The 14,430-nt window shown below is 35.8% G+C and overlaps 1 protein-coding gene across 2 annotated transcripts; it reads left to right on the top strand.

Annotated features, from left to right (window-relative positions):
- The first annotated feature begins 2,008 nt into the window (after positions 1-2,008).
- LOC134653738 (D-altritol 5-dehydrogenase-like) lies at positions 2,009-10,928 on the top strand. 2 transcript variants are annotated; one of them, XM_063509142.1, is made up of 10 exons: positions 2,009-2,026; positions 3,018-3,165; positions 3,959-4,083; positions 4,513-4,670; positions 4,858-4,959; positions 7,091-7,186; positions 7,470-7,547; positions 8,209-8,302; positions 10,041-10,148; positions 10,801-10,928. In XM_063509142.1, the coding sequence occupies exons 2-10, from the start codon at positions 3,022-3,024 to the stop codon at positions 10,913-10,915; spliced, it is 1,020 nt and encodes a 339-aa protein (XP_063365212.1). In that variant the 5' UTR covers positions 2,009-2,026; positions 3,018-3,021; the 3' UTR covers positions 10,916-10,928. The 2 variants fall into 2 exon arrangements, with proteins under 2 accessions (XP_063365212.1, XP_063365205.1); XM_063509135.1 differs by lacking the exon at positions 2,009-2,026 and adding an exon at positions 2,107-2,124.
- Positions 10,929-14,430: the final 3,502 nt, after the last annotated feature.

Here is a 14,430-nt window from a genome sequence, read left to right as displayed (position 1 = left end):
TAAAAATATCAAACTTTTCGTACTTGTTTGTTTTCATTCTCATACCGAGAATATTTTGAATACCCCTCGTACGTACAACACAATGACACCGAGAGTCTGACGAGGTTAAAATTCAACTCTGATGTATGACCGATTGACCGACCCTCTATTATACACATTTATATATTATTATATTACATTGTAAATTGTAAACATGTAAAGCTGTATTTTAACAATAGTACTGAATTTACCTACTGTATCGTATCGTAATAATTATTATATAATATATAATATAATATATAACGTATAATAATTCCTGAAGTTGTAACAAAAAAAAGAAAAACCCGATTAGAGCCATCTATCTTTTAAGAGAAGCACTGCAACTGGCGCCTCTTTACCGCGATAGAAAGAGTGAGAGGACGAGTAACAAGGAGCTTAGCTTGGCATGGCCATGGCTTCCGGTACGGAGGTTTTATGTGTTCCCGGAAGATGGCAGTGTTTTCAACTTTAATATTTAAATAAAATTGATTATTTAATTGTGAAAACGATTGGCTATTATATTATCAAATTTATAGCAAAACTATTTTTTTAGCTTCTGACCGCAGGAGGAAAACCTCCAGTACAGCCAAGTCGGGCATGCTACCGGATACCGGGCCGGAGTATCCGTAGGTTACCTCCACATCTGACAAAAAATTTAAAAAAACTTCGCTGGCCTAGAAATACTTCCATAACCCACTTTAATAAAACATTTTTCTCCTCTTCTAGCTTAAGGGATAATTTCCGGATAAAATATCCTATGTCCTTATAAATAATAAAAACTGGTCAAGCGTGACTTGGTCAGAGATGTGACTTATTTGAAATACTTGTATTTAAAATGCAAATACAAAATGCAAAATACCTTTTGGAGAAAACTATTTTGTATTTTATTTGAAATAGTTTTTGGGACCTATTTTCTATTTTCAAAATACAAAATACTTTATAGTAGGTAATGTAGGTACTTAGGAGTTACAATCTCTTCTGATCTTACAATCCTGGCAACTCATTCTTTTAACACGGAACTGTTGAATCTGTTTAGTAACGTCGCACATGATCACAAGCGTAGCGAGTGGTTAAAAAAGTGGAATCTTGAGTGTTACGAGGGTTTCAAGGTACGAGAGGAAAACAAACTTTTCTGCCCTGATGAAACACAAACGAGACGTTTTTATCACACTAACGAGAGGCATTATACCAGCTGTAAAACATTACAAATCTAAATTAATGCTTTTAAAAATTGTCCGTTATAAACCATCATCCATCCATCCTTCCGGTTAATATGAGCAAACAACTAGAAATTTGCACTTTAGATAGAGGACTGATTGACACACTGTTTTCAAAGAATAAAGAGAGTCTTTTCAATTCGGATATTCTGAGTAATAATACTTTTTAATTCAGACTAGGTATTCACTATTCAGAGTACCTTTTATCGCAAAGTATTTGTATTTTTAAAAAGTATTTTGAAAATACCTATTTAGTATTTTGTATTTTAAATACAAATTCAAAAACTATTTTGTATTTTGTATTTGAAATAGTATAACAAGGAAGTATTTGTATTTTGTATTTAAATACTTTTTATAAAGTATTTTTCACATCTCTGGACTTGGTCCTATGGACAAAATATTAAAACATTGTATTCCACCGTTTTGCAAACCTAATTTTAAGTAGGTATATTAATAAAATGCTTCATTAAGTAAAATAATGCTACATTTGTCACGTTACATTATCACATAGGTATTAAGTACACTATTTCAAGGGGAGATGCCCAGCAGATGGGACACTCATATAGGCTAATAAAAAAAAGTACACTATTCATATAAATATTAACCGTAAACTCGATAGTTGTTTTGATTATACATAGTAGGTAAAACTGATACTATAATCTACTCGTACATCTATGGAGTGCATCTATTGCATATTTATGGATAATATGTAATTATCAGACGGCAATAATCCAAACATGATTGTTTATCAACCAATCTGTCAGAGTGATCTTAGCGTCCAGTACAAGCGGGTGTGTGTTAATATTGCTGTATTAGTATAAGTTTTCCTGTTTCGGAAAAATAATTATTTACCTGATTTTGTGTCACTACTAGAATAACCACGACCTACGTAAGTAATGAAATTGACACTACTACCTACTATTAGTTAAACTAGTCATATTATGTAACAGTGACAACGTATTTTCATATAATGTTTAATAATATTTATTTGATAATATATTTGCTTGTTTGTGATAAATAAATATTGTCGTAGCCTTCTATGTATGAACAAGCCGCGATTAGAATGGGATTGAGCACTTACGACGTTTATGAATAAATGAATGAAATGACATTGTCAATGATAGAGTATGCAGATAAATAAATTTACTTAGGTACCTATTTCAGTACAATGACAATGACGTCAATTTACTAAAATACAAGGTATTATATAATGCAACTTTTTGAAACAACCGAAAACGTGTGTCACTCACACTAGATAAAACCTCAGACAATAAACTGTAACTGTGCTACACCTAGAGACTAACACGCTAACGTTTAATGATCAATTAGCACTACGTATGGGCTATTTTATTTAAAGTTGTACACTTAACTTTTTAATATTCGGGAATTTTTATGTAATTGTTCTCAGAATCAGGAGAAAAAAAGTTTCCAAAACAGAAAAAATACGGTTCTAAATTAAAGGTGATGTCCGAAATGTCTAATTGATAAAGCGTTAAGCAACAATATATTAAGAGGATAGTGGACGATCGCTTCTCCATACAAATGAAGCCCTCATTTTCCTCCCTCGCGATATTGACATTATTGACAAAAACTTATAAAAAAATGATAAATCATTATTGAAAATAATGTTAATATCCAGAGAGGAAAATGTGGACTACGTTTGTACGGATAAGCGGTCGTCAACTATGCTCTTAAGCATCAAAACTTAAAAGATTGATGCTTAACGCATCAATTTAATTTAAAGTAGGTATTCGTTATTTCGATATGGTATCTCTTTTTCAGAATTATGCAGGCGATCGTGTTCAACGGCAAAACGAAGGACGTGAAGTACGTGCGCAACCATCCCATGGCTAAAATAGTCCAAGACAATCAAGTAATTGTTAAGGTCGCTTATTCCGGCATTTGCGGAACTGATCTTCATATAATTCAGGTTGGCACGCAACTCAATCTTACGAAATATATCTACGCTACGTTATCAGCTGTAGGTACAGCCAACATCTAAAAATACATGCAATCGATTTGCCAAAAATGTTTGTACCTAATGGCCAAAATATTATGGAAAAAAATCGTGTTCTCAAATATATATCTTTAAATACAATTACTTACAAACATTTACATTGAACAAATCAAAATGGGACATTGTTTTCTTAAGGTGCCGTAGGTTCAGAGTGCGGAATTTTTGAAAAATTATAGCCCTTTTTAGATCACAACATGGTTTCCAAAAATTTGATTAGCAGTCATGAGGCCTTTCTCTAGTAACTTCATCGAATCGATTCCTGATATTTTGGCTTTCACTAGATAGAAAAAATATCACGAACATAGGTCTAAAATGCATCTTAAAAAAATGTAACGTACAAAAGCTAAAAATATGAAAATTGCTTCTAAAAATGAGCAATATTGTGTTTGAACGAATTCATTACTTTTTTAATTTTAAACTAACAGAATATTAAAATCCAAAATAATATCCGCGATCCAGCTAGGGCACGCACATGCATCTTTCTCACGCTTACGCTCAGTGAGAGTGAGGAGTGAGAGAAGAACCCGAACCTACGGGGCCTTAAGGTTGGCGTTCTCTACGGTCTTGGCGGACCAGACAAAGAAGTAATTGTAGTCCATTAGCATCCATGGAAAGGCATAATCTACTTCGACAAGCAGCATCTACTTTGAAATGAGAGCTGTTATCCCAATAACAATAACGCGATAAATTCTACGTGTGATTGCAGGGAGAATTCCCCGTGCGCCAGGAACCGGCCCTAACCCTCGGCCATGAGTTCAGCGGGGTGGTGCACGAAGCGGGAAAACAAGCCTTCTTGAAGAAAGGACAGCGCGTGGTGGTTGATCCTAATAGGTTTAGCGTTTAAAATGTTTAAATGAATTATAAACACGTGAACTAGACTCAGTCTCAAGAACAATGTCTGTTGCTTCAATCAAGATTTTGTACATACAGTATGTAACTGAACGAAATTACTCAAATATGTTAATGTTTAGGTCATACTGAGCAACTTTTACTATTTGGATGTTTCATGCATTTTGCTGGTCTGATGTTGAAATTTCCTATGGGAGAGTCAATTTTTTTCGCGATTTCGGGGTTGTTGGTCCCATAGTAAAAGTTGCTTAGTATGACCTACACATTAACGGGTTTGAGTAATTGCTTTTCGTTCAGTTACATACTGTATATGCATCTACAATTCTACATATAAATTGGTCAATTAATTCAAATATGCATACCTACATAATAGCTCATAATTGGTAAAATAAAGTCAGTTTCGAATTGCAGCCAGTGCCTTCATTGCGAGTATTGCCGCAAGGGCCGGTACCAGTTCTGCGCGGCGAAGAAGAACATTGGCATCTGGGTTGACGGGGGCTGGGCTCAATACGTCGTAGTCCCGCAAGACAATGTCTACCCTATCCCTGATGAAGTTACTTTAGAACAGGGTATTTTTTACTCAAATCTAATCATCAAAAAAAAACCCCTTTTCATATCATATATAATATACCTACCAATTTGATATTAATTTTAGTTTTTTTACGTTGGATGTTTTAACAGATTTCCTGAAAAGGCCCTTGTAACCTGCAAGGTAAACATTTAAATTTTTCATTCGATTTTTTTTGTGCTGTCCAGCCTCTCTGTGTGAGCCGTACTCCTGCATAGCGCACGGCTTCGACCGAACCTCACCAGTGTCGGTGGCAGACCGAGTGTTGGTGCTGGGCGCTGGCATTATAGGTCAGGAATTACTAATAACACTCCGTTTAAAAAATATAATAACTATACTTATTGTCACCTGATGACAATATTACAGAAAATTACTAAGTTACAAGCAGAAAAAAAAATTGTCCTTTTAATCGTCTCAATAGATCGTTTACCTATAGCAACTGCATTCTTCACTCGTAATCATAATGATTACAATATTCAGTATTTACTCGTAGAGACAAAGTCTGACATTTGTACTTTTAATTTCAAAATGTTCAGGTCGTTTGTTTTATGTAATAATTTTAATATATTATTTGTTTACTCATGCATGATGATAAACTCTTTATTATCTATTATGTTAAATAGATTATGCTACAAAAAGCAACGTGATACAAAGATACTTACTCATACCTTGCGATATATCTACATATGTGTAATTAGTGTCTATACTTACTATAAACGGCTGCTAAATGACATTCCGTTACAATGTGTCATGTAACCTAATGACCTGATATTGTGAGTAGAATATATCCAATTGTATAGGTATGTACCTACTCAGTACAAATATGATTGGGTAGTTCACATAGCAAGTAATTGTATACAAGAGTAAAATATATTGGCTACAAATATAATGACCACCAAAAAATATTTTGGTACCCTAAATAAAAAAATCATTCTTACCAAATAAAAATACTGAACACCAAAAAAATAAGGCCTAAAATTACAAAAGTACCACCGTTTTAATTACGACTGCACTTCAAATTGTATTCAAATATCAAATATATTGAATGATTACCAAAAATCATTAATGATCACCAAATCTTGAAGACCAAATTAATGCGATATTTTCACCTAAATAAATCACTGTGATTACCAAAAAATGTATACATATTACCAAATAAAGTATAATGATGCCAAAATTACTAGGTTTGAACTGCGACCCCTACAGAAAAGAAATTTTAACTACTAGAAATGTGGGTTAGGTTAGGTTTCAACTGCGACCCTTATAGAAAAGAAATGCTACTAGAAAAGTGGGTTAGGTTAGGTTTGAACTGCGACCCTTACGGAAACGAAATGCTACTAGAAAAGTGGGTTAGGTTAGGCTTGAACTGCGACCCTTACAGAAAAGAAATGCTCTAAAAAGTGGGTTACGCTAGGTTTGAACTGCGACCCTTGCGGAAACGAAATGCTACTAGAAAAGTGCGTTAGGTTAGGTTTGAACTGCGACCCTTACAGAAAAGAAATGGTACTAGAAAAGTGGGTTAGGTTAGGTTTGAACTGCGACCCTTACAGAAAAGAAATGGTACCTACTAGAACGGTGGGTTAGGTTAGGTTTGAACTGCGACCCATACAGAAAATAAATGCTACTAGAAAAGTGGGTTAGGTTAGGTTTGAACTGCGACCCTTACAGAAAAGAAATGCTACTAGAAAAGTGGGTTAGGTTAGGTTTGATCTGCGACCCTTACAGAAAAGAAATGCTACTAGAAAAGTGGGTTAGGTTAGGTTTGAACTGCGTTGAACTGCGTTGAACTGCGACCCTTACAGAAAAGAAATGGTACTAGAAAAGTGGGTTAGGTTAGGTTTGAACTGCGACCCATACAGAAAAGAAATGCTACTAGAAAAGTGGGTTAGGTTAGGTTAGAACTGCGATTGTTACAGAAATAAAATGCTACTAGAAAAACGTGACGAAGTGGATTAATTAATTTAATAGGATAACGATATATTAAATATTTGGTTCTTTTTAATTAAAATGTGGTTACAATTTTGGTTGTCATTTATTATTTTTGGGTTTACAATGATTATTTTGGAGTCATTTGCTTTAATAGGATAGCAAGATTTAAAAATTTGGTTATAATTTTACATTAACATAGAGTTCTAATTTTGGTGGTCATTTACTATTTTTGGGTTTACAATGATTATTTTGGTGTCATTTTCTTTAATAGGATAGTAAAATGTAATACAATTGGTAATCATTTCACATTAAAATGGAGTTACAATTTTGGTGATCATTTATTATTTTAGGGTGGTAAAATATATATTTTTGGTATTAAATTTTCCTAAATCTGGTGATCAGTTAAATAGCAGCCAAATATATTTAGGTAGGAGGAAATGTATAGCTACTTAAATGATGTTGATTTTTTTAAATACATATGTTTTGTTAAAGGTAACCTGTGGCTAACGACATTGCATCTCCACGGCCACAGAAACGTGACGGTCTCTGAAATGAACAAGGCAAGACTGGATATTGTTATGAATTTGAGTAAGTATTTTATGAGTTGACATTTTTAATTAATAAAATGGTTTTCTTTCTACTTTCCGTCTGAATCAACAGACTTAGAGCTCCTTGTTAGCATGTTATTGCATTTTATTAAAATTAGGGAAACATAAGAAATTTATGCGCCATACATTTCTCTCAAATCGATTCAATTAGGTATGTGGGTGAAGTTATAATTATAAATATAAATAAGTATAAAAAGTTAAGCGGCGAAGTAGAAACGTAAGCCTTTTTTTAATTGGTTCAATGTTTTTTTTTCTAATTACAGATTTGGGATTCAAGCTGGTTACTCCGGATGTGTTGGAGAGCGAAAAGTCACAATATGATGTCATCATTGACTGCACGGGTATTTTTTAAAACACTTTATTTTTCACGTCCCCTTTTAACACTTAATGTAACTTACAGTGAAGTAACTTAACTTTGTTCCAGTTAGGTATTGATCATATCCAGAATATGATTTATTCTAAATTATTTATTTGACCTAAGTTGATGACTGGTAGAGAATGCCATTTGGCATTTGGCCATTTGTACATCTTTCTTGTTTTAATTCAATTAAGTTTAAATAAATGAATAAGTGAAGCGCTGGTGGCCTAGCGGTAAGAGCGTGCGACTTGCAATCCGGAGGTCGCGGGTTCGAACCCCGGCTCGTACCAATGAGTTTTTCGGAACTTATGTACGAAATATCATTTGATATTTACCAGTCGCTTTTCGGTGAAGGAAAACATCGTGAGGAAACCGGACTAATCCCAATACGGGCCTAGTTTACCCTCTGGGTTGGAAGGTCAGATGGCAGTCGCTTTCGTAAAACTAGTGCCCACGCCAATTACTGGGATTAGTTGCCAAGCGGACCCCAGGCTCCCATGAGCCGTGGCAAAATGCCGGGACAACGCGAGGAAGATGATGAAATGAATAAGTAAATATATAGGTTAGATGAGAAAAGTACGAGATTTAATAACGTCATCTTAATAATTGTCTTTGTATGAGGTTATTGAACCTGTTCATCATAGGTGTGCCCAGGGTGCTGGAGACCAGCTTTGACTTGGTGAAGCCGGGCGGCAAGTACGTGGTCTTCGGGTGCGCGCCGCAGGGCAAGAAGGCCAGGTAAATAATTTGTTTTTCAAGATTAAACCAGCTATTGTCAGAACTTAAATGAATTTAAACGTTTGGCTAACCGCGACAGAAACGGGTGGGCGGTTTTTTTTGTTGTCCCTTACACTTTTTTTTTAAATTTGGGATTTTTTTATGTTATTTCTACTCAGAATCGCGAGCTCTTTGTATCCTAATAGGAGAAAAAAAGTGTCCTAAGGTTTTTATTTCCATTCCGTCACCATTTTTAGGGTTCCGTAGCCAAATGGCAAAAAACGGAACCCTTATAGATTCGTCATGTCTGTCTGTCTGTCCGTCTGTCCGTCTGTCCGTCTGTCCGTCTGTCCGTCTGTCCGTCCGTATGTCACAGCCACTTTTCTCTGAAACTATAAGAACTATACTGTTGAAACTTGGTAAGTAGATGTATTCTGTGAACCGCATTAAGATTTTCACACAAAAATAGAAAAAAAACAATAAATTTTTGGGGTTCCCCATACTTCGAACTGAAACTCAAAAATTTTTTTTTCATCAAACCCATACGTGTGGGGTATCTATGGATAGGTCTTCAAAAATGATATTGAGGTTTCTAATATCATTTTTTTCTAAACTGAATAGTTTGCGCGAGAGACACTTCCAAAGTGGTAAAATGTGTGTCCCCCCCCCTGTAACTTCTAAAATAAGAGAATGATAAAACTAAAAAAAATATATGATGTACATTACCATGTAAACTTCCACCGAAAATTGGTTTGAACGAGATCTAGTAAGTAGTTTTTTTTTTATACGTCTTAAATCGCCTAAATACGGAACCCTTCATGGGCGAGTCCGACTCGCACTTGGCCGCTTTTTTTCGTATTATGGGGAGGGGGATGGGGGCATAATTTCGGTCTTTCGGAGCGATTATTTCTGAAAGTGTGTTTTTAGGGTTCCGTATCCAAAGGGTAAAAACGGGACCCTATTACTAAGACTCCGCTGTCCGTCCGTCCGTCCGTCCCTCCGTCCCTCCGTCCGTCCGTCCGTCCGTCCGTCCGTCCGTCCGTCCGTCCGTCCGTCCCTCCGTCCGTCCGTCTGTCACCAGGCTGTATCTCACGAACCGTGATAGCTAGACAGTTGAAATTTTCACAGATGATGTATTTCTGTTGCCGCTATAACAACAAATACTAAAAACAGAATAAAATAAAGATTTAAGTGGGGCTCCCATACAACAAACGTGATTTTTGACCGAAGTTAAGCAACGTCGGGCGGGGTCAGTACTTGGATGGGTGACCGTTTTTTTGCTTGTTTTGCTCTATTTTTTGTTGATGGTGCGGAACCCTCCGTGCGCGAGTCCGACTCGCACTTGGCCGGTTTTTCATAGACTTTGTATGGCGGTCGCGTAATGGAAAGATCGAAAAATGTATGGAAATTTTGGGACACTTTTTTTCTCCTATTAGGATAGAAAGACCTCGTGATTCTGAGTAGAAATAACATAAAAAATCCCAAATTTGAAAAATAATGTAGGGGACAACAAAAAAAAACCGCCCAGGTATGAAACGTATAAAACACATATTTTGACACAACCTGCCGATTGCTGAGGTAGGAATGGTGGGTGATGTGATGGGGTGTAGTATATTGACCTACATGTAAAACAAGCATAGCATACGCAATGTTTAGCTTTGCGCCTATGTAACAGACTTATTTGAAAAATATTGTTTTGTTAGTTAACATATGAGGCAACTACATAATATGTGAAATTTTATTGACTATTATTTTTCAGTATAACACCTTTTGATATATTCGACAAGGGGCTCACCGTAATCGGCGTGAAAGTTAATCCATTCACATTTCCCACCTCTATTGGCTGGCTCAAGACTATGGGAGACAGGTAATATAAACTTAACCTGGTAAGTCCCCGTGTACTTGTACAAGTACAAATTATTTTCGAGTTCTGAACTCATATACATAAATGAAAGAAAGTTCCATTATACATTCTATGCCCTAAATAGTTTTTTGACAAGTTTTTACCACAACTTTGATGCATCAAGGAAGTTTGTATACAGAGAGTCTACCGCGAAACGCGATAATCGAAATTTCGTTATCTGCCTCTTTGTCGCTCGAATATGTAAGAGTGATAGAGAGATTTTTGTGTTTCTCGGTAGACCCTCAGTTTGTGCTAATAGTGCCCTCTACGAAGAGTTTAGCGTAATATTCCCTATAACATATTTATATGTATGTTGAGAGTTTCATATTAGGAAAGATAACTTTAGTAAGTTACTAGACTTTAGTATGTACGTGTTAAATACTTATCTACCTAAGATCTAGTGTATAAATTGTTTATGTACCTTATTTGACATGTAAAACATTATGTTTTATGAATAAATAATCAATCAATCAATCAATCTAGCAAAGGATGCTTCTCCATTGTTATGGGATAAGAGACAAAAGTATTTTTTTATGAATTCAAAATTATAACCTATACGCATAACTGATTAAGAAAGTGATTAAGCAGGTTAATATATTTCGCTTGCTTATTGCAGATATCTGGATTACAAGAAGCTGGGCATTAAGACATATTCATTGGAGCAGTATGAGCAAGCTTTTGCAGACTTAAAGTCTGGATCCATTTCCAAGGCTATGTTCAAAATAGAATAAGTAACATTGTTGATGTTGATATATGTTATTCATTAAGTAGTGCTAAAGGAATCCAACCTTGTTACAGAAGGACGACGACTTAGAATTAACCAGCATATATTTCAACGCAATATAGAGAATATTGTGAACACATTGTTGTATTTGCTTCATTTTACGTTCCTTTAAGAGTTTGAAATCTTTTCCAAAAGAATGAAATTGACAAGAGACTTGAACGATATCCTCCTTTTATTACAAACAGAATACATAGAAAAGTCATTCGAATAAGCATTAGGTGGCGCACTCACACAGCGACATTCTACCTAAAGAATATCAGAAAAATATACAAAAAACCTTTTCATAAGAATAAGCAGGACAGAGTACGGATCTTATTTTTCTCGCGGACGTTTCAGTCGCTCTCGGGTGGGTAGGGGGATATGTTGGGCTCCAGGAGTGGGGGGCCCCACCACCCCCTGCAATAATACTGCGTCACTATTTTGCGCCATTACCTACACTCGCTTCCTATTCTATAAGTAGTCAACTTTAGAATGTAAACTTCAGATTATTTAGGAATAAAACATTTTTTACGAGATTAAAGCAAGTAAATAGGTACCTGTTGCCAAGCCAAGCTTATTGTTAACTTAATCTTATCTATTCATTGCTGGCAATCTCAGAATATACATTTTATTCTGGTTAAATCGAATCTAACTGATTTCCTTAGCTGCGGTTAACGGTTACTGAAAGTATACAGTGTCACTCGCATACTTTCTGACCTATATTTCAATATCATTGAGTCGTGTTGGTAGGTCAACCTTCAGGTTACTATGTGTAATTGTTTTTACGTTATTAGGACACGACAAATATGACATTTTTTATTTAGGCGCTATACGAGTCTCTCAAATAAGGAAGTTTGTATAAGGACTCAACAAAAAGCAGATTGGATAAAAAATAAACTACCAAAATTACTATTTGCTCGCAGACGAACTCGCGGGCAAAAACTAGTAATCTATATATATAAACGTGAAAGACCTGACTGACTGACTTAAATCAACGCACAGCCCAAACCGCTGGGACTAGAAAGTCCAAATTTGGCAAGTAGGTTCCTTATAAGGTCTAGGGGTCCACTAAGAAAGAATTTTTCAAAATTCATCCCCTATAGTTTGTATGGGGTACGAAGTCGCGGGCAACAGCTAGTAATATTATAAATGCGAAAGTAACTATGTCTGTTTGTCTGTTACCTCTTCACGCTTAAATCGCTGAACCGATTAAGTTAAAATTTAGTACGGAGATAGTTTGAGTGCGCAGGGATCCTTCCTTAGCCCCCTATATTAGCTTCCCTATATTACGATACTTTTTAAGAATCATCGACTTCATCAGAATTACACGAAGACGAAGTCGCGGGCAGAAGCAAGAGTTTATATTATTATATTATTACTTCTCCCCACGATTTCGTTGCGTAGTTTGATGATTTTCGTGATAAAAAATCTTAATGTTCTACCTCGGGACTCAAACTATCTTGATATTAAATTTCATCTAAATCGGTTCAGCGGCTTAAGGTAACAGCAGACAGGCAGCATAAAAAATAAATAACAATCAATAACAAATTAAGCAACTAAAAAAATCGTAACATTCACATGGTTTCCATGAAATAATAGTAAGTATAAATTGTATAAGATATATAATGTAAAGCAAGGTGACGCGCGCGTTTACGTTCTACGTCTAGTGGATTTGGAGTGCTGGCGGTGTGGCTCCTTTATACGGGCGTTCCAACTCATACGTGGCTTGTTTAGCTTTACACATAACTCCGTATATCCCATAGGCCATAGTTAAATGAATGTATGTATATAAATACATACTTACGTACCTACTAAAATTGCTACATTACTACGTACATAATTATTAGATACCTACTGTACTAAATATATATTTAGAACACTCGGTGAAAATTCTGTTATTCAACTATTAATCAAAAGTTATTTTGGCTTTTTAATGTATTAAATTCAGTTGATCCCAGTAGGAATTTCAAAAGGTTTTCGCATTGTAAAAGATTTCGTACAACGCACTTTGCGTTGTACGAAATTGAAAAAAAAGAGTAGTTATGATACCAATGTGATTTCAGTGTGTAGCGTCATCAATAAATACGCGCAACTGGGCAGCATAACGCAGCTTGTGAGCGAAAGCGACGCACTAATGTTTAAATCACATTAGTGTCATATTTTACGTTCGCAATTCGCAATACCTATATGTTGCACAGTGATTGCATCGCCGGCATTTACCTGCATACGAGCACAATTCGAACGCCGCCAAATTAATGACAATCGATATTATGCAGCGCGTGGCTGCACATTAAAGCTAGAGGCTCCTCTATTTATACACTAATTGCCGCTTAAATCGAACTTGCATAATTGAACCGAATTAGCGGACTCGTATTTTATGAAATTTAACAGCAGCTAAGGCAAATTTATTGTTAATCAATTTAGATTGTTATTAAAATAGTTAAAAATTACTGACCTGAAAAATAAATAAGTAGGTACTAGGGGTCACAAAACCGGTTTCACCGAATTCCAAGCCAATTGTAAAAACCATGTTTATAGTGTGATAAAAGTGTCATTTATCGAGTTATTCGATTATACCGTTTACGTTTTATACAATAGGTACCTACTTGAGAGTTTACTTTTATATTTAGAACAATACAATACATTATACGCATTTTGTTTTTGTGTGAATGAAATTTGTAAGCTATGCTGGCGAATTTTTTTTGCCTAATAGTTGTTCTGGATATTGTATTGGGTAAGTAGTTGATATAAGAAAACAAATGTGATTTGAAGTAATTAATTATGTACCATTTTTTATGCATACGTATAACACGGGTGCTTCTAACGATTAAAGCAGAGGTTAGTTTCTAACCTTGTTTTGGCACGGAATTTGAAAGCGGTCGTATCCTCGCTCGTAGCCACCAACAAACAACGTAGAGCCTTACTAAAACTCCAATAAAGCTTATACGTATACAGTACCAAACTGGAAATGCAACTATCTGGTCTAGGAACACCTAAACATACTTCTGCAGATATAGGCTCGGAGACATAGTTTTTACTACTTTATCTGTTCATAACAAATCAGACGAGGAACACGCCTTGCTATTGCTTCGTTGAAACGTAAGCACTTTGTGCACTGGGTTTCGGCGCCGCATTGTATAGTTCCCATAACAAAAGATGTCAGGTTTGCATTGCTGGGGTGGTGCTCGGAGTAGGCAGGTGGGTGTGAGGCGACAGTCCTTTGATTCTGGCGAGATTAAACGTGCGGCAGACGGTGGCGCCTCTATCGATTGTTGTTGTAATTACAACGCTATCCTCGCTCAGTCGCAAATGAAATTGTTCCGGACAGAGTAAGCTGTGGATGCCAGCGTGTTATTACATTTGTCGGTCGGCATAGCTGTACTATTCTGTGCCTTGCTACCTTGAAGTAAGGTACAATAAGTTTTGAGGAATGCATTGCAGTTGCAATTTGCAGCGTTATTGCATTCCCTACAATATTCCTTA

Source organism: Cydia amplana, chromosome 1, assembly GCF_948474715.1.
Source record: "Cydia amplana chromosome 1, ilCydAmpl1.1, whole genome shotgun sequence".
NCBI lineage: Eukaryota > Metazoa > Arthropoda > Insecta > Lepidoptera > Tortricidae > Cydia > Cydia amplana.
The sequence above is the reverse complement of the archived record's forward strand: the minus strand, read 5'-3'. Positions and strand labels throughout refer to the sequence as shown.